General features: G+C 39.9%; 2 protein-coding genes and 1 long non-coding RNA gene across 3 annotated transcripts; 2 read left to right on the top strand and 1 right to left on the bottom strand.

Annotated features, from left to right (window-relative positions):
* The first annotated feature begins 1,534 nt into the window (after positions 1 to 1,534).
* On the top strand, positions 1,535 to 3,954 carry LOC139769053 (uncharacterized). The gene is made up of 5 exons (XM_071699812.1): positions 1,535 to 1,967; positions 2,126 to 2,141; positions 2,336 to 2,526; positions 2,940 to 3,050; positions 3,208 to 3,954. The coding sequence occupies exons 1-5, from the start codon at positions 1,630 to 1,632 to the stop codon at positions 3,341 to 3,343; spliced, it is 792 nt and encodes a 263-aa protein (XP_071555913.1). The 5' UTR covers positions 1,535 to 1,629; the 3' UTR covers positions 3,344 to 3,954.
* A 5,425-nt stretch (positions 3,955 to 9,379) lies between these two features.
* On the top strand, positions 9,380 to 20,351 carry LOC139769127 (uncharacterized). Its single transcript, XM_071699915.1, has 4 exons — positions 9,380 to 9,663; positions 10,344 to 10,681; positions 15,174 to 15,284; positions 16,903 to 20,351. The coding sequence occupies exons 1-4, from the start codon at positions 9,526 to 9,528 to the stop codon at positions 17,153 to 17,155; spliced, it is 840 nt and encodes a 279-aa protein (XP_071556016.1). The 5' UTR covers positions 9,380 to 9,525; the 3' UTR covers positions 17,156 to 20,351.
* LOC139769128 (uncharacterized) lies at positions 14,969 to 16,973 on the bottom strand. Its single transcript, XR_011717489.1, has 2 exons — positions 16,865 to 16,973; positions 14,969 to 15,251 (listed from the first exon to the last, which is right to left on the bottom strand). It is a non-coding gene; the product is annotated as an uncharacterized lncRNA (long non-coding RNA).
* Positions 20,352 to 23,258: the final 2,907 nt, after the last annotated feature.

Below are 23,258 nucleotides of genomic sequence, written 5' to 3'. Positions count from 1 at the left end.
AGGAGATCCGAAAGCCCAAAATGAAATTACCTCGCAGATTGGAGCCGCGAAGATGGTCAGAGAGCACTCGGATCCTTGGGATTGGATAAAACAGGCAGCCCATTCCTGAATATATTTCGCGAGATTTACGAAATTTAAAGGCTCTCTCTAGCTAGCGCGCCGGCGGTGGTTGCGGTAAGGTTGGACGGCGGGGAGGGAGGGAAACGGAGAGCCGATGAACCTTTCATAAAGAACAGCCGCGCTTTTCCGTGAGATTTTTCAAGATTAGCATGGAAAAGCCGGGGGACTCCGCAATGGGGGAGCTTGTCAGATTTTAATGGCCTACGAGAGACCCGGAAAATTAATGAGTACTCTCTCTCTCTCTCTCTTTCTCTCTGTCTGCGTCGAGCGCGATGAATGCGAAAACGCTCGGAAATCAGTATCGATTCGGTCGTTAAATAATTTTATTTATGAAGAAATTTGCGAGATTATAACGAGACAGGCAATCACAAATTACGCCGCCTTGACGCTCATTGAAACACTCTATTACCCATTTCTCAGTCCACTTTTCTTAACACCTGCATTAATTGCCTAAGTTTTAGAATATTCTCTTTTATATTGAAATATATTTTACAGATGCTCCGTACATATACACACACACAGAGCGGGATATTAAAACTTGACGAGGACTGAAATTTATTCTGCGCGTTGCCACCGGAAAGATATCCAACCGCGACATAAAATATGCCAGAGCAAAACGTATATGTAGTTCACGTATGAGATAGGGACACATACCTTATCATAACCGCGAGAGCAGTCCTCTGCACGAGTTTGCGTACCGGACTGAAAAATTACGAAAAATTTAACTCGCGTTTACGACGTATACGTGACTTAAGCATTAGGAACAATTTTACATTCGCGAAATAGATAGCGCGTCCCGTTTGCGGTCAATTCTCGCACGCGTGCGGAGTATACGTAAAAGTTATCGATGAAGAAATGTCTCGATTGCAGAGACGAAGTCTGCAATTAATGGCATTTTACATGTCTGTCCAGAGGGAATATTTTGCATACCTCTAGGTACGTCACGGGTAGAATTTTCATTTTAAGCATACAGTGATAAAATATTGTGTAAAAAAACTACGATTAAATTAAACTACATCTTCAGGGATAATATGTCGAATAGCACACTTTTTTACTTCATGCTGTTATCTATAGCTACGTGTATTATTAAAAATTTTATATCAGATAGGATTCTTTTACAAACGTTTTGAAAAATTGTATTAGCTTCGGTCAATGACCATCAGGTCGCGGTTGAAAAGTCAAGCGCAGATAACCGCCACAGCAGTGTTAAGTTGTCACTTAAATATCCATCCGGTTGATGAATTAGATCGTCTCTCGTCGAAGCAAACGTGACGATTCGCGGCGCAAACACAGGATCGCCGTCGCGTCGCCGTCGCGTCGCCGTCCCGTGGCGAGTCGCTTCCGTGGCGTGTGCGCGCAATGTGAGTGCAATATTTCGACGTAACCGCGAAGGATGTTCCCGGGTTTTCTGCAAATGCTCTCCGTCCCGTGACCTCCCGGGAGGGCTGGCCCGAGGCCGCGCGACGCGCGGAGGGGAAATCGCGATTTTCACCCGGATAATTCCGAGAAATGAGAGCCCCGTGGCCCGTCCTGATTCTCGCCGTGATCCTGGATCCGTTGTTGCTCCTAGGGGAGGCGGTATGTCACCGTAATGACACCAACTTAAGTGCCGCTGGCCAAAGGTCAGAAGAGACTTTGCACAGACGTAGACGGGAGCTCACTTTTCCAAAGGGAAGCGCCTTCGTGGTGAGTCAGACGGCCGCGGGCGCGGGTGTTCGCAACGGGCGGCACAGAGCGGGGGAGGGTTATCTTTTGTTACGCTGGACTTTTATGAGGGTGTCATCGCTTGCCCTGCGGAGGTCGAGATCGGTTAAATCAGTTAGATGGGTGGAGCTTCTCATTTTACCGCGATAATCTGCGCTTTTATGAGAAATCACCCTGAAAGCGAACACGTTCTATTAAAATCGCATTTATTCGTGCATGCACCGTATAAAATGTGAAATGCGCGTTTCTTTTGTTTTCCGTTGGCGATTGTGCTTTATTTATCGAATTGCTTATTAGCAAGTATAAGGAAATATAGGGTATATCGTTGTAATTATTTTGTAATTATTAATGTACTTAAAAAAAAAACGAAGTTTCTATCACTTCAGAAATATTTCCCTAGATAATTATTTTTTATTTAAATTTGATTAAATTGCTTTTGTCGAATCTTAGACAAATAATTTTATTATTCATATTCTGTATGGAGAAGGGTGCATACGAATTGCCTGTTTAGATGACCCTGAGCCTTCTAAAGGCTATTCAGCTTAATGAGCCTAAAACCTGGAACTTAGATCTGGAATTCGATACGATATGGCCTATACCTAGCCAGGAAGATTTGAGGAAAGCCTTGAACAGAAGACCATCTAAACTAAAACGGCGACATAGACGCGAGCTCTATGCCAATTTGGAATTAGCGTTGAATAGGTAAAAAGAAAATTATTTTTGTTTTATTTAAACTATGTTTTATATAAATTGCTTTTAAAAATTCCTGAAAGCGGTCAAGCATAAGATTTGAAGTATAATTTTAAGTGTCCGATGAATTATGCAAGAACAATATTTATTATTGTCAAATTATTTTGTAAATTTGAAATTAAAGCAGACCCATATATGCAATGTTCAAGATAAAGAGTAGATGAGAAAGGTCTGCTACAATTTATTTAATAAGTATTAAAATATTTATAAAATATTGATTTTATAATTAAATTTTATTGAACATGCATTAAATATTGCGGGCACGGTTTCTGATAAATGTATACCTGCAGGCATTCCAGAAATTTTGCTCATGTTTTGGATAAAGTTGAACTTAATTAATTAACATTGGTTGTTATCTGTTTCAGTCAAAACTTGCCCGGACGATTATGCATTCTGCGTACAATTTGTGAAGCGGAAACGGTACTGAGTCCTCCAGGATTTTCAATTATCGAGGATGCCATACGAATTATTTTAAGGTAAATATATTCTCAACGTGTCTTAAAATAAATCGACATTTATGAATTTTGATATTAGCATCTGTCGAACGACTTTAACTTTAACTTTAAGTTTATTATAATATGTTCACATTGTTAAAATTATAACTTTTAAAATGAGAAATATTGTATGTTTTAGGAATTTCGAGGATGCTGATAATTACGACTGCTATGACGTCGCGTATCGAACGAAAAGTGACTGTGAGCTTGTTTATCCTTGTCCATTTTCGCTATTGAAATTATTGTTACACAATTTATATACAGAGAGGACGTGAGAGATAGCCGATTAAAAAGTCAGATTGATTGAACAAAACTCTGTATAAACTGTATAGCGTAACGTCCATTAGAAGAATTTATATTTAATTAGCGCAGTTTTTGTTATAGGCAAAAAATCTGTGATATTCCCGATATTATTGCGCGAATAAATACCTAAAATATACGCATTCAAAGTCGTCGACAAAATACAATGAAATAAAGTGGATCTATAAAAAAAAAATGAATAATTCAATCCACGTACATTTCTGTGTAATTTTTATTTGATAACTCTCGAAGATATTATCGTCAAATTAAACAATTATTTAGACACTAATTCCGAAAATATGCAAATTTTCCGGTATGTATTTCTCTTTTGCGATGCAACAAGCCGCAATTCCGGCCAAGCGAGCATTTTAATTGAAAATTTCAAATTATATCACACATGAAGTACATTTAGCATTACACTAGTATAATTAACTGAACAGCGCTTTATTATTATTAGTTCACTAATACATGTAAAATACATGTAAAATGGAATTGGTTTCATATTTGAAATTATCTTCCCGATATGCTTTTATTGTTGGCCTTATTATTTCGAATGTGTTGTCATTGGCAGTCGCGGCGAATATAAATTTCCTCCCCTCGTGAATAAATAAGTTTCTATTTCAGTGCTCACTAATTAGTTAGTCTGATAATTCCGTACGTTTCTATGGCAAAACTGACAAGTCGAAATTATATGTGAAATAAATCTAGCAGCGTTAATCTAACTCTGTTTAAATTGATAACTTAAAATGAGGTTTTAATTCTTTTTTAATTAAAAAAGTATATATTTTAATTTTATTAAAAACGATAAGTTTTTTAATTCGATTACAAATTCAATGTTTTTTTTTATAATCTAGCGAAATTTACCATTTTCGGTTCAGTGTCATTTTAGATAATCGCTTTATTATTGCTTAAGAAAGATACTTGGAACTACAAATAATCTCCGTTTTCACAGTTAATTCAACAAAACTTCCCTTTCTCGAAAACCCGAAATTCCTGAAATATGCTCACGATTTACCGCATAATTGGTACCGGGAAATCAATAGAAACCAAAGAATAGCAATTAGAAAAAATCTTGCCGCAGCGATGATAAACGCTCTCGGATTCTAAGCGTAACTACAAGATACGAAAGTGCATGTGTATGTATATACGGGGAAAGGTACTCGGCACACTCACACACTCACACACACAGACAATACAGCCGGAAACGTTAATCGCACTAATAGTGGTGGCAATATTTTACGCTCACGCCCAGCAAACGTGTTCGGCTCTTGAGCCGTTAATCGTTCGCTAAATAAAGCCGGAGGAACGAGAAGTCCGTGCGCGGTTGGACGTTAATGAATTCGACAATGCTCCGCGCTCGCCTAACTGCAATAATAACGGTCGTTCCGGGTCCGGGCTGGACCGTACCGGGAGATCATTCACCGGGTAACTCTCGTGGACGAGCACCGCAGGAGATCGAAATAAGTGAGCAGGTGAGCCCGAGGATATCCGCTTAATTCGACCACCGGCCCGGCCGGCGCGCGGCGCGGGCGGCCGGCCCGAAATAAAACAACTCGTTTCCATTCCATTTTCGTTTGCGTTTCGCAGACGCGGGGATTCCGGATATTGGCCGGAATAATTGGCTGCGGAACGTGTCTGTCGAATTCGCGTATGATCGAATGGGGCTTGCGGGAGTTTCGTAAATTCTACATACATGATATTTAACACACGAGGGATTATTTTTGCGCGCAGTGCTTTCCAAATTGCGGTCGGTGTCCGCAGAAGCGCGTGTATTTTCGTGAAAACGTGAAGAAGATATATTCCGTAAATGGTAATCTGTAATTGTAACTATTATTAATTGTATAACGATTTAAATTAATTAGAACAATTTGACATTGTTACTTATTATTTTAAATCTATCTATTTATCATTTTATCGAATCGTTTCGATAAAAGCGAGTTGGCATCGTTTTGCTTCGACGAATTTGCAAATGAAGTACGTCAAGTGTAACAAAAGGAGTGACGTTTTCGATATTCGATGAAGTCGCACGAGGGCACGGAGGAAGAGACAGAGAATGAATGACGATGAAAAAGAAAGTTTGTCAGATACGTCGATAACACGAGGCAGCCCCAAGCCGATTACTCAAGCTCTTGTCACGCGGAAGATCAAACGATACAACTTCTTGCTTTTATGTAATTTTCACGTAAATGCATTCCGTTATATAATTTCTCACTGAAGTATTCTTTCGAGAAACTTAATTCAGCCAGCACGAGAACGGTTAACTGATTAATCTCTATTAGTACTCTCTATTCACGACAGCGAATTGCGAGTTTACGTTCCGGCAATATTGCTGGCGGATCGACGTATTTAAGAGCAACGCTGGCGTTAACGTCGCTTTTAAAATCTCGTCAGCTGTTATCCCAACAGCGAAAAATTGCATGTGCATCGAAAAGGACATAATCGATCATAAGAAGAATTTGCCAAGGCATGCTTGCGTCCTAAATCGGTGACTGGAAAACGCACATTGAATGGGTACGCTGGCACGCAGCGTACTGTGTTCTATGGGGCCTTCGACCGTCATCGATCGATCATTCCCCCGCCCGCCTGTCATTTTTCCACGGTGAGCTAATTTCCTACTTCCTAAAGAGCTTACCGAAGTGAGTTGCGGGATATTTTTACCGCGAAGGATCTCTCTCCCGTCCTACGCAGGAAGTTCTATTTGCCTCGCCGTTACACGAAAATACTCGGTCAACCCTCGTCGGACGCGCCCCCGCGACCACGATCGAACGATTTTCTTGGGCAATTTCCTGCCGCGGGGAAGATTATGTCAACGATATCCGCCGCAGAACTCCGTGAACCTCGTCATTCTTGATGTCCGACACACACGCCGGTGTGATTAAATTAATAACAGCACAGGGAGATATCCAGCCATACATATATCCGGTGTATACATGTATCTTCGAATGTTTCCTGATTGCGTACCGGACGAAATAAGCCTGGGATTTAATCAAAGTGATTATCCACTCATTAAATATCTATAGAAGATAATAATGCTTGATCTCCATATACGCTGCAAATTATAAGCGCGAGGATTATGTTTCAATTTAATCGCTCTATACATGTAGATTCCGGTGCAACGCAATTATCTCTCTTCGGCAAATATTGCATCGAGTCTCTTAATCCATTATACAACATACGGTAATTGCAATTTTCTGTGACGATTTTCTGAAATACGAGACCGTCGTGTTTTTGCGAATGCGCGTTTCGAATTTGATTGCCGCGCATACCCCGTGGCGTAACGTTGAATCTCATTTTCGGTTGGGCGATGCAACGTGATCATTTAAGAAGAAAGCGCGCACCGGGTCGGAATTTAACTTGTACGACGCTGTCCTAATATGTTTCATTTCGCGTATTGTCTGTAGTAAACCTCTGAAACGAGATCAAGGATGGGGAGCACACTTTGCGGACGACGTTTCTCGTTGATCAGAATAGATTTTATCGGATTCCAAGCTCGAATGCGATCGAACGGCCGCTACATCTAATCAGACTTGTTTCACGGGGTATGGTGAACGGGGTTGACGAGATCTGACGATACTGCGGCGGATACGGACCGATCGATTATTGGTTTTCATCGGATGCAGGGTATCCGCGATGTATTATTGTATTGGCGGAAAGTCGACGGGATCTCAATCCGTAGAAACAGACCGCGTCCTTGGTATCCTTCGATAGCTCGCCCGCTAAATTATGTGGACGGCAGACCGGCAATCTTATTCCCGCGAAATGTCAATCATTCCGCTTTTATTTATTAAAAAAATCGTTAACGGCGTATCTCGCGTTAGACTCCGCGCGATCATATGTCCAAGGAAATAACGTTCAACGTCGTACACGTCATATTACGAGCAAGTTATCGATGAGCTGATATTAACGAACTTACGTCTCGGATGTATTGTACATAAACAGTTTCTCCACGCGTCGATTCTCCGGCATAACAAATTTTGCAGCATCCTACGCTACACGGGCGACCGTGGTACATTAATAATCCCGCGCTGTTGCAATTAATTGGCTGCTGAAGGTGATCTGCAATTTGAGCGAGCGAGCAGCGTTTTGGCGTGATTATATATCTGCGCCGAGGTAATAAGATCTATATTGGCGGGAATATCTAGCGCGGAGAGCAAGTAATATTCGCTGACAAACCAAACGACGTACATTGCGAAGGTACAACGGGATAATAAATTAACGCGATGTATATACGTAACTTTAAAGCCACGAAGCTGAGAATCATCGCGGCGAGATATCGTGGCGCGCCGTTTTCTAAATCGCGAAAGGAAGATTGCGCGCTGAAACGTGCAGCCATAAAAAGCGTCCCTATCTTCATCTTCGTCACGTATGATTCCTCGATCTAGTCTCGAAAGCTCCGAGGCTTCGACAAGATGAGAGAGGTCACGGAGAGGAATGCGACAATATCCTGCCCTGCCTGTCGCGATGCGGACGAGCAAAATTCTCTCGGAGGAAGGGAGCGGGCCAATCTCGCTCGCAAGGATCCACGGGATTCGTGGCCGGAAAACGCAAGGACGGTGATCGATGTATAATCACGTGAGAATGTACAATTCTCGTTCCCCACGGTGTACATGCAACGCTCTCGCGCCGCGCACACGTACTCCTCTGCCAGGAAAGAAACTAATGCCAGCAATTCGGAAGTTTTCCGGGTTAACGTTGAGGAAGAATGGCGATCGCTAGTGCCCTACCGCGGAACGAAAAATTAATTTTGCATCCACGATAAAACGCGCGCTTTTTCGGGGCCGTAAGCTCCTTAACCCTTTATAGCTTAAATTTTTTAAGTTCTCTGATGCTTTTAAAACATATTTATTACTTACAATTCGTAACATTTATTTTCGAAGAAATGCGTTACTTTAATTTTAATTTATAATCGCGATGTGGAAGAGTCTTGATCAAAAGTCATCAGAAATGTAAATAAAAAGGTATAAAATTCAGTAGGATTAAAAAAAATGTTTCCAAAGAGAATTAATATGATATAATATAATAATTTTTCTAAAACGAACGCTCTCTTGCAATTTTTTGTTACTTGTATCTCGATATAAATGTCATATGGACACGTTAACTGGAGAAACGATTTTGCGCATAACGGGCATAGTGGATCTGATGTTTAATTCCGGGTTTAGGCGACGCGAAACACCGAATTAAAGTTCCGAGCCGGCTCTTAAATACCTGCGAGCTCGCGATAAATCCAGCCATTGGAGCGTAGCCGACCGGATTATTTATCTCAAGATTATTTCCTCGTACAATTCCAACTTCCGGTCTAATCCTCCCGCCGCCGATCGCTAACGCCCGGCCTGGAGTCACCAGCCCGAATCACGAACCCCGGTGGTTTACGGCAGTTCGCTCCTAGCGATCGCGGGCAAAAAGGCGGCATTACCGGCGTCGCTCATGGGCTGCTTTTATTTCAGGAAAGTCGTCGAACAATTTCTCAACGGATTATACTGAGATTTGCTCTCCGGAAAGTTGGGTAATTCCTTTACAAGTTCGCGCTAGAAGAAGTTTTGCCCCCCCCCTCCCTCCCCCGCGCCACCCACCTCCCCCGCGCATATCCACCCCTCTCCTCCTCCGTCTTCGTCTCTCGCGCTTTCTTTTTCCGTCTTGCGCCTTACGGGGGGACAATGGGAATAATTTCCTTTCGCTTCAGGGCGCCTCCTTGACGCGACGAAATTAGCGGTTCGGTTTCCGTGGGATTCTCAAGTCTGGATTAACGAGATATCATTTTAAAAAATGACGGCTAAGCTTCAACCGCGTCAATTTATGTAAGAGCAGTTAACGCAGAAAAATTTCCTCTTTTAACAAAAAAAAAAAACAAGACATATTACGTAGTCTAGATAATATGTAATCCTGTATACAATTTATATGTATTTATATCTCAAATTTTAAAGCTAGAATAGTAAAGTCACATAATTATTAAATTGACAATCAATTTAACAATACTAACACACATCTTACAATTAGAATATACGTAGGAGATATACGATGTAGAATATACGGGATACGTAGGATGGGATACTGAATATATAGGATATGTTGCAAAAAATAACTTCTTAAATATTTCGTAAAAATGTATCGTTTATTTCTCAGTTGCTGATCAATATGACATACTTTTTACAGAATAGCAATGGATTACAGCGCCAAGTACCTGATATTTTTAGTTCTCTGCCTGGTATTGTCCGAGTACGAAGCGGACGATAAATACCAAACGAATCTTTCGAGGAAACGACGTTACGTCGTTTTTCCCGAGGGCTCCACATTTTCCGTAAGTATCGCACAATACCGATCCATTATCGCAAATAATCTCTGTAATTTCCACTTAAACGGTATTATTATTCATAGCGCCAGAAATCATTATGTTCATGTTAGCTTAAAGAACAGATTTTTAGAATGCGGTAAATATTAATTTAAATGCAAATGTAAGTGCATTAATTAATTTAACATTTAGTTGTAAGGGAGGTATCGCTCGCAAGCTGCTGCTTGCGGTAATTAACTCGATAATTAATTACTTACCGATTGAATGCACTTACCAGTAGGTAATTTCGAGGTTACATGGAATTATTACATTTTATTATTATCTACATGTCATATACTATCATATTTTTTAGATGTAAATTGACAACTGACGAAAATTTGTAAATTTTTCAAGAACCAAAGATGATTGTCTTCTAATTTTCTATGCATAAGACTTTCATTTATAATTGCAAATGCAATAATTCCTGCTAATCTCGTATATAACTCAACTTCTTTGTTATAAAATGTTTTGGTTGTAGAAAATTATAATATATAGGTACACATTTTATTAATCTTACTCCTAAAAGTTAGAGATTCATCAAAAGAGCTGTAGATTCTATATTAATAATTACGTAACAATTATGGCGAAGATACATAAACGAGGAAACGGTAGACTATAAATCTAACGTTAAACTTGTGGATTGTTCTCAGGTCGCTCTCTGCTTAACCGTGCACACTCTGACTCCGGACGACATCTTCACCGAGGGCCTTAACTGGGGTATCTCCTACGACCTGCCCAACGAGAGCAAGCCCGCCCTGGAGCCCTTCTTAGAGCTGAGGAACGATAAATTTAAAACGAGCAATAAGAACGATCGTTACGGTTCCACTGCGATCGCTAATAAGTACGGCTTCCTGAATTCAAGATGGAATGACAACGTCAGGCAACACTTCATACCTGGCAAAAAAAAGTACCACAAGTCGGAGTACTATTACTTGCAAAGGAGACATCGGAGGGAGCTTTACAACAAACTGGAAGTCATCATGAACGCGTATGTATTCCCGATCATTTTTGCGAAACTCGTAATAAGTAAATGAACAACTCGACAAATTATTAAAGTCATGTGAGTATTTTTTTATTATTTAAAGCAATCTAATTTCCGAGTCTGCTTCGTGAAAGGACTAAACTATGACGTACACTTAGGAAAATATCATCATAAGAATATTGATCGAACAGAGATTTATTCTTCAGCAATGAAGGATTCTGTTGATTTCTTACAAATAAAAATTTGTTTTAAGAAATAATTCTTTATTTTTTATATTTTTCTTTCTTTATACTTTATAGTTTGAATTTCATGAAGCTTTCAATAGACTCGCGTTTGAAGATTGAATACTCGTAGAGCACTCAGTGCAGATCGATAATGTATAATAACGCGAATGATTGGGCATTAAACAAATTATGACAATAACACGATGATACAATGATCGATGTTGTCTGAACTGTGCGGTCCGATTAGTTCCGCACCAGATAACGATTAATAACATCGCGAGTCCACGTTAAGACAACAATTTCTCGGGATCAACATTGCTCACCGTCATCTATTCAAATTGAGCGAATATATTAACCTGGATTTCGATGTCTTGAGGGGAGCGACGAATTTTCACGACACGCTCAGACGAGAGACACGCTCGGTAATAAAATGGAACGGCGCGGCGGTTTTAGCGGCTCCCAGAGCGATCGAACGCGGCCGTCTTGTCTCTTTATGGAGACCCGTCGAAGCACCTCGCTTTCCTTCCGTGTCATCTATCGCGGCGTACCGACGTATCGACCGCATTAACGGAGGAAAAGCCGATACATCGCGATAATGATGGCGAGACTGAGCTCTTCGTACCGCATGTCGGTCGAAGGTAGAGACGCGCTATTATCACGTCACGCTTACAATTTGTCAAGTCATATTGTATTATCGGACAGACGTATGGCGGTAGCAATTACGCGAAGGATTTTGCCAATTAATTTTAATTACTCGACGAAGACTCGAACCGGCGTTTTACCGGCACGCTAATATTGATCGTTTTCAATGCCAATGAGAGAGATATTGGATAATTTCAAGGCCTTTCTTCTCCTGGCAATCTTTTCCATCGCGTTAAGCGTTTAATAAAAAGTCTATGCAAATAGTTGGTTACGTAACATTCAAATACAAATACAAATTAATTGCGCAGAGAATTTAATAATTAATTTTAATTATTCGACGCAGATTTAAATTGTATTTTATTGGGAAATATTGATCATCCTATCTTGCAAATTTTGTGTCGCGTTTAATGGAGGAACTGTGTAACTTAAAATTTGTATGTAATTTCCGATAAAAAAGGAATTCAATTAATGAATGTCAACGAGTAAAATCAAAAATATAAAGTTATAAATCGAAAACAATTTAGAGATCAGTTATAATTTTATTAACGCTATTATTTATGATGAATCGCGTGAGTTCGTGTGACGTGATAATATTTAATCTTAATTGACGGAATGTAACATTGTTGTTGGTATACTTTATTATAGTCTATTAACACCGAATGACTTCGAATAAATGCAGAGCATATATTGCCAGAAAAAAATCAAGAATGTCTGCCAAGATCTTTGATAATCTGATGATATTTGATCATATCCTTTCGTAACCGAAATTTTGATAATAAAAATGCCAATTCGTATTTTTATTAATTAATTTATTGTATTTATCTGCGGAATTCAGATTTTATATTTATATATATACATTTACATGTTATGCCTCAGTTTTTCCAATCGAATACTTTTTTAAAATCGTACATGAAGTTTTGTTGTAATCTATCAGAGTCAATTTTTTCTCAGCGAAAATATGACTCAAGACATTTTTCTTATCGCAATTCATCGGCCTTTTCTAACAAGTATATAGGCAAAAACAATCTTACATTTAAAGAACATCGCGGTACATTAATGAAAAGATAAATTTACGTTATTTATAACGCTTACGAAGCAAATACATTTGTTGACTGTAACTGACTGTTGTGAGACGACAAAAAGAGGCCATTTGTCGAGTCGCGCATAATTCAGCGAGTGCGTTTATTGCATCCCGCACGACGCTTTTAAGGACGTTTATCGAACGACATTTAGCAGCGCCGTTTACTCCATCCCGCCCGGGATAACGAGGCGAGCGTCAGAGTATCGCGGCTAATATCCGTATGAAATCATTCACCCCTTCGCCGAGAAGATGCTAAAGTGGTGGTTTACGCCCGGCGTCTTATGGCGACCGCTTGGGTTATGCAAGGATGGTTTTCGCTACACATACATGAGCGTGTATGCGTAGGAGAAAGGGGGGAAACGTCGCCGGTGGTTTATAAGGGATTGGTCGGCGGTGGTAGTGCCGTTGGTACGGCTTAAGGGTGGCATGAATCAGAGGGTGGCGCTTCCACGGCCGCGGAACGGCACGACGGCCTGATAGCGTTGGCGGGGGAGGGGTGAGGGAGTTGTTTCTGAACGGGTCTGGCGGACCATTTATCCGTTTCTCGGGCCAACGACCACGGGAAAATAGTTTCTCTCTCTTCCGCGGCCATAACCAGATTTATATCCTCTGCCAGGGTGGTCCGATTATTTTCGTCGGCGGCGTTTCGTTCCTGGTCGAATAAGGCCGCGGCAATAGCAGCCGAGCGTTTTTACTTGATCGTTGAAGATATTTAACTCGGAAATACTTCGTAATAACATTGGCGATAGCCTGCGACGAAATCTTCCGCAAAAATGTGATTCGTAGCGCAAAATCCAATGTTGAGCCAATCTCACTTTTCTTGTAAAAGAATGTTCAACGACGAAATTTTAATTGATTGCTACGGCAAAAAGTCGAATGTCGATATAGAAATTATTAATAAATCTTAATGGATTGAATTTTATAATAAAAAATATTTTTTATTTCAATAACAGGTTTTGTAAGAATAATAGATATATGAACGTATATTTAAACGTCTTATTATACTGTCAAAGAAAATTAGACTGTTACATTTGAAGAACTCGTAGATTAATAGCCATGTATATACGAATGAGATAATAAGTTAATGGTATTTGCATAACGTAAAAGAATGAATCGGATAAAATAACATATCGGAGTGTACATTAGGCTGGCAGTATTAATTCTGTCTTGACTCTTTGAAAGATTCAGTCCGTTAAGATCCTCCCACAAAATAAATAGCAGACATTTACTCAGACTGCAGATTGTGAGATATATTCGTCAATTGCGTGTAATAAATGACTTGTTTTTTCCGTCCGCAAATACAAATTCATCTTTCCATTCTCTGTAAGGTGAAAAAGTTTAGATTGTTATGATTTAGTTTGTTGAAGAAAAAGTAAAATCTGTATATCACAAGAGGACTATTATTTTGTAAAAGTAAAACGTATTTAAATATAACGGAAATTTAGTCTTAATTAGTCAAAAGAGAAGCTTATTAATTTTTAGACCAAAACGATTACATTATTGAACGATTCTTCAAAGATTGTCCCGGTAGAGCAGTGATAGACAGAAAAATTACTATTGCAATCCGACAATCCGCAGATATGACGAACAGAACAAGTCGAGGTTGAATTTAATGAAAGACAAAGTGGATTTTTAAAACGTTTTTCAGCGCGCAACCTCAAAGATGCTTTTTGATCTTTGATGGAAAAATGTACGAGACTCGAAAGAATCTACGGAATCCTTAGATTCTTTCTTTTTAAGAGTAATAAGTTCGCTAAGAGCTTGTTACTGAGGACTCCTCATTTGTTTCACATTAGCAAATGTACTCTTTATATATATTTTATAAGTCTGTGTTCAGTGCTCAATTCGTGCTCAACGTGACATCACCATGCCTCCTAATGCCGCAGAATTGACCGACTTCCAAAGAGGTCGCATAATTGGACAATATGAAGATGGAAGCAGCCAGCGCAAAATTGCTTCAAATTTGAATATTCCGCTGTACAATGTTATTCTTAATGTAAATGGCATAAAAAAATAAAATTAAACTTAAAAAAGGTCATTGAAGTATTATTATTTATTCTACCTCTTCTTTCTTCCTTTTCTTTCCCAAAATTCTTTTAATCCTAAATCAATTTCCTGAACACTTAAAAACCCTCTTCCAAAACTTTTAAAAAATTCTGTTGATAAAAATCTTAAAAATTGACAAAATTCTTTATGTTGATAAATTTTAAAAAATTGACAAAACGTTTAGAAGGTGACAAATTCTTTATGTTGATAAAATTTTTAGAAATTTTATGAATTGCAGTTCTTACAATTTCCGTTTATTTCGTGTATGGAAATAGGAGGGATATTTAGAAAACAATCATCTTGTATCAGTAATGCACATTTTATTATATCTTTAAAAATTACAAAATATCATACATTATTAATATAGACATATAGATAAATACATATATAGATCTTTTGTCTATTAACAATAACTATAGAATACATATCAATCTTTAACTACATCTCGCAAGCGTTTATTAAGACATAACTGTATGTTATACAAAAGTTTCTCTTATTCTTTTAGGATGGGCTTTGACGGCAGGACGTGTGTTCTACGCGCGCTTTGCGAAGCATCTCAACGGTTAATGCCAAAGGGTAACACCTTAATAGAAGAAATGATGAGAATATCGTTCTCGTAAGTTTCTTAAACGAGATGAATGGGTTTGGCAAATGTACGCTTCGAAGGGTCGTAGATTAGTATTCTATTTTTCGAATTTTTTCCTCTACATTTCACTTTAAGAATTCATGAATATTAAGTGCCACGTAACTTTAAAATAATGTGATCCAAGAGAGAAAGAAGAGAAGAGCGAAAGGAACAAATGCGGTGGAAGATGCAGTTAACTGATACTAAGAAGATGCAAGATTTATAATAACACTAAATAAATAACGCTGGAAAAATAGCTTTCCTTAAGGTGAATTAAACGCAGGGTGGTTTATATTATAATAACTTTTTGATAAATGTAAAATCTTTCTTTACCAAAAATGGTAGAAATGAAATGGTAAAAATGAAAATTGAAATGGTAGAAATTTTTCACGCTTTGATATCTTCGTTATTAGTCTGAAAATAAAAATTCAATATCTACTCGACATTAACTGGTCAATATAGTTTTGTAGTTTCGTTAGCTATTTGTCCTCTGGTCCCTGAAAAACTCTTCAGTTTCAATCGTTTGCACAAGCACAAAAGCTATGAAGAGTGTCTCGACATTTTCGATTGTATATAATTCGATCCATCGAACACTCGACCTATCTGTTTGAAACACCCTACATAAAATCTTGTATGATATTATAAGGTAAAGGCTTTTGATGAAAAATGTATTTACGATAAACCGGATTTCGTACACTTTAACTTTCTTCTTAATAATGTGTTACAAGACTGAATCCAATTCTTTTAATTAAATTTTCTATAATTTTTATTCGATTTTATTAATCGAGAACGGTCACCTAGGGTAATTTTTACACCTCAGTGTCGAAAAAAATAAAGCTCACGTTACAGTAATTTAAATGTGTTTCTTTTGTCTTTAAGATATATTTTTATTTCTCCTTACTTTTTTCAAAAAATATCGAGTAAATCTATATAACGTATCTACTATCCTCAAATACCATTAAATTATAGAACAATAAAAAACCTGCAATATGTAATTAATAACAATAACTTTTAATTGGGATGTAAAAATCAACTCAGGTGACCGTTTATGCAAAAAAAATGAGGTGACCGTTTCCGCATTAATGTAAAATATACTTGCCTCAGAATATTATGCATCAATTTATTTGTATATCCATATATATTCGATTTCTTCTAAATTAAATTATAGATAACTAATATATCTCTCTTCTTTATAAAAGAATAAAATAATTTATTCCACGCAAACGAGATGACGGATTAGAAACATGATTCATAGGATTTAAAAGATTCTTTCTATCCCGGGAGGCACCTTCTCGATTATCCTACAATCGACTATTACGAGCAGCCTACTCATCATCTTCAGCAACAACGCACGATTTTCAAGAATATTGGAGGATTCTCTCTTGAGAGATCATCGCGCTACTCTAGAAGAACATTTCAAACATAATATGATACTCGGTGAATGATACAGGAAAGCTCAAGAGCGTGCCCCCCCCCCCCCCCGGTCCGCCTTCTCTCCTCGTCAGTTTTCTACGACCCTTCGATATATAATTCGATCGTTGCCATATAGGCAGAGTGAACGCACGACTTACAATCTAAGAGGCAACTCGCTTTGCTCCTCTCGTTGTAGATTACCCCTGAAGAGAGTGTTCTCCTTTGAGCCGCAGGAGCATCACACGTACACCCAGGCTCATAAAGCCGGCCACGAGGGCAAGGACTGCGCGGCCATGTTTCCAGGGTGCAGTTTCTCCCTCATCGACTTGGCTCTTGGGAAATATAACGCACCCCCGTCCGACCATCCCGGGGATGCCGCGGACCACCACGCCGGAACTTTTGGCACGGAGGACGGGCCTGTCGTGGATTGGCCGAGATACATGAGGTAACGCGGTGCATGCAAACGGCAGCCTGATTTCAACGCTGCACGAACATGCAGGACGCCGCTTACGGTGCCGACGACTCGACCTCGACTGAAACAAACGATCGCGGATATTAGAAGGATGTAAGTTTGGCAGATTTTGTAAGTTAAAATACACAAATAAAAGAATCTTTCTGCATTGTCAATTGTTTTCATCATTGCTCCCGTTTCCACGAGTGCTCCCGAATGTTGTACGAAGCAGCGAAGACATAAAGTACTAGAAGGAAAATTCCCAATATAACTGTATATCTCACGTTATAATATTAACATCAACGCCCTGAAAATTAATGTTGCTATTCGTTCTTTATCGCTATTATTATTATCGCGTGTAAAAGCATAAGCGCGAATTACGGACAACTAATACGCGATTTACGAGTACATCATTAAACAGAATGACGCGAATAACAGAGTTGGAAGTGGAAAGTGGGACGCTGAACATCGGAGAAACATTTCACATGGCGCCGACGAGGTGGATATGGTTGATATACTCCATAACAAGCTACAACAATATTTCTCGTTACATCGTTATCGTGCATGATAATATGATTTAACTAATTGGATAGAATTGTATCGAATTGCACGACACGGAACAAGAAACGAGAAAATATATCGGTAACCGATAAGAGGAGATTGAAGAAAGAATGGCTTAAGGACTGTTCGGAATTCAAAGGGATGTATTCTGTTCCGTTTCTGTAAGTACCTCGCCAATATTGTATATGATATTTTTAGAATATGGAGACCCTTTACATCTCGCGGCATTATTACGCAACGTCGGTTTGAAATTAGAGTTTCATGTTTATCAAAAAAATGCAAGAACTGATAATCGAAGAAATCAATCAGAAATTTATCGATTAAATAGATCAGGGTTAAGATATATGTATTTCGAATTTGAGCGCTTAATGAGACAGTAATCCTGATTATTTGTATGTAATGAACAGTGTATATAGTATATTTTTAATTATATTAATGTTTGCTCATAAATTATGGACATTACAAGTGTCGATTGCTGTATAATGCGGGGCTCATATTGCGAATCCGTAACTCGTAAATCACGGAATTCCAACATATGCGCAGATGCAATTCCGATGTGAATAAAGCCACATTTTGCATTTATAAAATTACACTTAGAGCATAATTAATATTTTACATGAAATACAAATTATCGCGTGTTGGATAATTTTTAATCGTTTATAACAAAATAATATATAAATCACGTTTTGAAACGTAACAAATATAACTAAAATCGCAAATTTACGCAATCTATTTTAACAACGTTTTTAAAACTTGATTAAAACACATTTTTAGATTTATATGTTGCGAGATAATAAACTACTCGGAAAGCTATTATACATCGTTTTGCATTAACTTTACTTATATTTATTCGTTCTATTTATAAGTCCCATTTAGAGGCTAACCATTTTTCAAGTATGTTGTTATAAAGCATACAAGAAGATGCGATAGGGGTTTAATCGTGCACGACCGATATGGATTGGGTGAGATATGACACGAAATGGGACGGTCGGTGCATCAAGAAGCGGTTAGAAGTAGCAGGGGGTGAGTGATGGAAACTAGAGAGGAGGAGAGTACCTTTTGAGATAGCACTTATGTTGTATTTGCACGTGTCATAAATACTTTATATCTTCGCAAAAAAAAAAAAGATAAATTTGCTGAAACCTGTTATATACCTGCGTGTGTATCGTCAGATTACAAAAATTACTTCGCGTATAACTCTATTGATTAAGCAGTCGTAATATTCTCGGCGGAGTTTTAAGATTCGAAGAAGATTTTATTTGGAGAGCCACAAGTACTTGAATTTTATTTGTGCATTATGATGGTAATGAAGCTACGTTTTATAAATTTTTTCATCCAATCAGTCTTGTTTCCATAATCTCCCGTTTCCGTTGTTCATCGTTCTTTCTCATTTTTGCTTGCTGTTTTCCATCTGATATCGTATAGCGTGGATAAAGAATGAAAAATTACATCGGCCCTTCACAAGGAACCCTCGGGCAACGCCGGTAATGATATATAAGAATGACGAGACTTTCGTCGTCTGGGCCACTGGAGAGACATTCTGCGATAGGCCCACCGTGCCCTCGCCGAGAGAAATTGATTTTGGATTTATTCGATGACGTCAGTGTCCGGCTGGGGCGTCTCCACGGGAATAATGACACTCTCGCGGCGCCGATGTCGTTGATATTACTGGCGGTGAAAGAAATCCGATATATTGATTGCGAGGCGAAAGCAGAGCTCGTTAATAATACTAGGTCCCTTAATTCCTCGCTATTAACTATTAAGTAATATCTGTTACTGCGTTTCTTTCGCTCGCAACGAGGTAGTGGACACGCGCGAAAGATTCCAAAAAGAAATTTACTCGGTGTTTCCGTAATTCTTTTTCTTATTTACTTCGTATTAATGCCATATAATGAAACCTGCGTAGGACTTTCTGACGTTAACGCTGTTAATAGCCTCGATAATTTAACGCTCGCAGACACCATTGAATTTATTTGCGACAAAACTGGATAAAACGCTGTAAAAAATTTCTTTCATTAATTCAGAACGACTCTGAGATAATAAGATGCCGAATAAAATGCGAATAAAATTGTGAGATATTTACGAGTTGTCACTTAGCTGAACGGTGGAGAGGAGACGCCATTAGATGCTCTCTCGCCCTATTTATACTGTAAAGGTTGCTTTGCGTTTTATTGCCGACGTCGTGTTTGTTTTGCCGGCAAGGGACGCCCTTTTTGCTCCGTTACAAGGTGCGGCTTTTTATCATTACACGGCGGGTGCGATGCACCTATCTTGGTGCGCAGCCTCGTCACACGTGTAACCCTACCTTCTTCTGGACGCTGGAACGGATAAAAGGGACTTCGACGTGCATACATCCATAATAGACGGATCGCGTCCTGTGAATGCGGCGCCTCGTAAAGTCGCAATTAACTACAGCGTGTACCAAAGCACGTGAATTAACTGTGATTCAGGACGCGTTTCTAAATCGGATTAAACGAGGCGCGGCGAATCTCGAGAGCGCGCGAGTTTTTTACCCACCCACCTCCCATAATTCAGTAATCTACGTTGTAATATGTACTTATAGCGCGGCTCGCACAGCAGAATACGGACGCGTTAGCGCAACAGCCCCTACAAACGAGTTCGTATACACGCTTAACGAAGTGGTCAAAATTCGTGCGGATAGAACGAGAGCCGAGATATAATTTTAAACGCCGCGCACATTTTTTTTTTTTTTAACTTCAGCAAAGCCTTAGGAGGCTTTAATGTCTCGCACCTGCGCGATGGTAAAAATTAGATTCAAGAAAATTACGTCGGCATAATTGCACTGACGGAACATTAATGTTGCCATTTAATGGCAATTAAAATGGAAAATCCAATTTTTTACATTTTCGGCTGGCCGCTCTATCTTTCATAGCGAACTTATTAAAATTAATACGCGGCAGACTATAAGATACATTAGTGGCTGAAATTAATTCATCATTTCTATCTTTTTTTCCTTCGAACGTGTGTGTCACTCTACAAATCTGTCAATATTTAATTATAGAAAAGAAATTAAATATATGTAACACTTATCGTTTGTACTTGTACTTTGCCGAATGTCCTAAAAATTTCGCTTTACCGCGAATTCGAATTTATGAGTAATTCGAGCTGCGGTAACCGCCCGTGAAACGGAGCGTATCAATTATAGGCAATTCGGCATTTTATTCGACGGCGGGGCAACGACTTTACTTCCTGCCCGCCGCGCACGCGGCGAGCTCATTTTTGATCGCGGCGTCTCCCTCTGCCCCCTTCCTCTTCTTTTTTGTCACCGGCAAATAAAATCCAGTAAGAGCGAACGGATATCGATTCCACGGCGGTGCGGCACCGCCCCAGTTCGCGGGCGTGGTGTGTAAGGCCGGCTTATAACAGTTCTCCTTCTCCGACGGCACCGCCGCCGATTCTCCGTACGGTTAGCCGCAATTCCCGCAGCAGCCGAGCGATATGTAAAGGGACACCTCCGCGCGGGCCGCCGGGCACGGCGGCGATCGTTTTCGCGTGGCGTCGAACGGGGTGGCAGTCGAAGGCCGCCGTTTTCGCGGTCGATGCGACGCGGGCGATGTCGGATTCACGGCGCGTCGCGACACCCGCCCCCGTGGGACTCGGGACGCATTCGCCGTCGCTCCCACACGCGAGACGCCCGCCGAATATGTATGCTTTGTTATAAAATAACGCTGCGAGGGACGCACGGACGCGGGGCACCGCGTGCGCACGTTTACGCGAGCCCGCCGTCGTGGAAGAATCGCGTTTAACGCTTTTTCAGAGCCGCACAGTCGACCGGATACACGGATCGAAGAATTTTTTCACACGCGGATGCGATATTTAATTATCATAGGAGTGGCTGCGTCTAATACGCCATTTTGTGGTAAATATCATCGTGCATCGAGAATGCAATTTGTAGAGTTGGAGAACTGTTACTAATATGACGTGTAATTCAATCCATGCAGGTGATTGAAACAAACGTGACATTTTTCAGAAAAATTGTTTTTAATGTAAATCGTGTAATATTCTTCGTTGACTTTGTATCTAAATTAAAGTAGGAATATTATTTAAAAAATATTGCGGGTAATAAAATGTAATAACATCTATGCCATTTTTAGATAAGCAATTATTCATGCAGTTTACGCAAATTCATCAATTATGCTGATTAACTTTAAGAAATTGTAGCCTAGAAAGATGCATTACGACGATTAAAGCTATTCAATGTTTTAAAAAATGAGCTCTGAAAAATTTGCGATATGAGATATACAATTAAGTCTTTGATCGTCAGCATCTAATAGTGATACGACACGTTATTCTCTTTACTTGTTAAAGCATGAGAATGCTATCAGCTCGCTACAAAGGGAGAGCGCCGCGGTTTATTATCGACCACGATCGTATATCGCCGCGTTATGGGCGCGGTCTCAATGAAGGATCCCGATGGCTTGCCGTCCATCCGCGTGGCTTAACTCGACGCAACGACTTTTATGTGGTCGAACTTTTCCAGCCCGAGCTGCCCGTCGAAAGAGCTAATTATGGCGGAAACTTTTTTAACGGCTTCGAAGCAACATTCTATGGAGGGCCAACCAGGAGGAGTTCCGCCGTTGACGTAAAAAATATCGCCCCCGTTCGCGACGTTAATACACAAATAGCGAACTTGGGGGTGAAGCCCCGCCAGTTTTCGATCGCTCGATTTCACGTCCCGGAGTTAAATAGGAATTTTATTGTCAAGTACGCTGCAAAAGTTTTCCTTATTTTTTTTTATCCCTCTGTTCTGTTAATAAATTTCTCTCGAGCATTAAACGGGCGCACCGAGGTCGCTCGCGAAGACTGTCGACGCACGCGGCGAAACCTGTCAATAATAAGCGCAGCGGTGGGGCCGCTGTTAATTACAAATTAGACGACGTTGCGAACGGGTTTAACGAAATTCGGGGAGGCAGCGCGAGCCCGATAAGTTCGCACGGCGTGCAGGCGGCACGCACTTAAACATCGTCAATGTAAGGCGAGCCCCGCTATCGTTGGAACGCTATAAGCCGCGCTGCAGCGTTGCACCGAGGGCTCGCCGCGACGAGTAAAGTATTGATTCGGAAGGCATCGCCCGGTAGCACTGCCGCAGTACTTCCCGAAGAAATTGGTTCTTTCCGATTAACTTAATTTCGCGAGACGCGCCCTGCCTGCCGTGTGCTGTGGCCTTTAACAGTTTCGGCTGCCGCGTAAGTGACACCGTGCCCTGAAACACGACGAGTTTCCTGCCAGGTGCACTTTCCCGGTCCCCTCGTTGTCGTCGTCGCTTGAAAAGTCTCGGTATCACGAGACTCTTGTTACTTCCTCGTATCAATCGACACATCGTGAACGGATAATTTGTTTTAATAAAGACTTTTGAACATTCTGTTATAATGTAACGAGAATTCATACGATAAACTTGATTGACGCACGAATACAGACGAAGAATACACAAACGTACAATGTGCAATAAACATTTTATCATTCATCAATGTAGCGACGTAATGAGATACGCAATTAACTTTTGATAGAGCCGCTCGCGT

The sequence above is a fragment of the Temnothorax nylanderi genome, unplaced genomic scaffold (assembly GCF_030848795.1).
Source record: "Temnothorax nylanderi isolate EJ_2023f unplaced genomic scaffold, tnyl_v1.0 TNYL_tig0020_pilon, whole genome shotgun sequence".
NCBI classification, from domain to species: Eukaryota; Metazoa; Arthropoda; class Insecta; order Hymenoptera; family Formicidae; genus Temnothorax; species Temnothorax nylanderi.
Note: the sequence above shows the minus strand (reverse complement) of the source record. Positions and strands in the feature narration are given on the sequence as shown.

Excerpts from the sequence above, each read along its gene's own strand:
- LOC139769053 (XM_071699812.1), top strand. The coding sequence starts at position 1,630 with ATGAGAGCCCCGTGGCCCGTCCTGATTCTCGCCGTGATCCTGGATCCG. Across the intron at positions 2,527-2,939 it reads TTGGAATTAGCGTTGAATAG|TCAAAACTTGCCCGGACGAT; the intron begins GTAAAAAGAAAA and ends TATCTGTTTCAG. Across the intron at positions 3,051-3,207 it reads GCCATACGAATTATTTTAAG|GAATTTCGAGGATGCTGATA; the intron begins GTAAATATATTC and ends TGTATGTTTTAG.
- LOC139769127 (XM_071699915.1), top strand. The coding sequence starts at position 9,526 with ATGGATTACAGCGCCAAGTACCTGATATTTTTAGTTCTCTGCCTGGTA. Across the intron at positions 10,682-15,173 it reads CTGGAAGTCATCATGAACGC|GATGGGCTTTGACGGCAGGA; the intron begins GTATGTATTCCC and ends TTATTCTTTTAG. Across the intron at positions 15,285-16,902 it reads ATGATGAGAATATCGTTCTC|ATTACCCCTGAAGAGAGTGT; the intron begins GTAAGTTTCTTA and ends CTCTCGTTGTAG.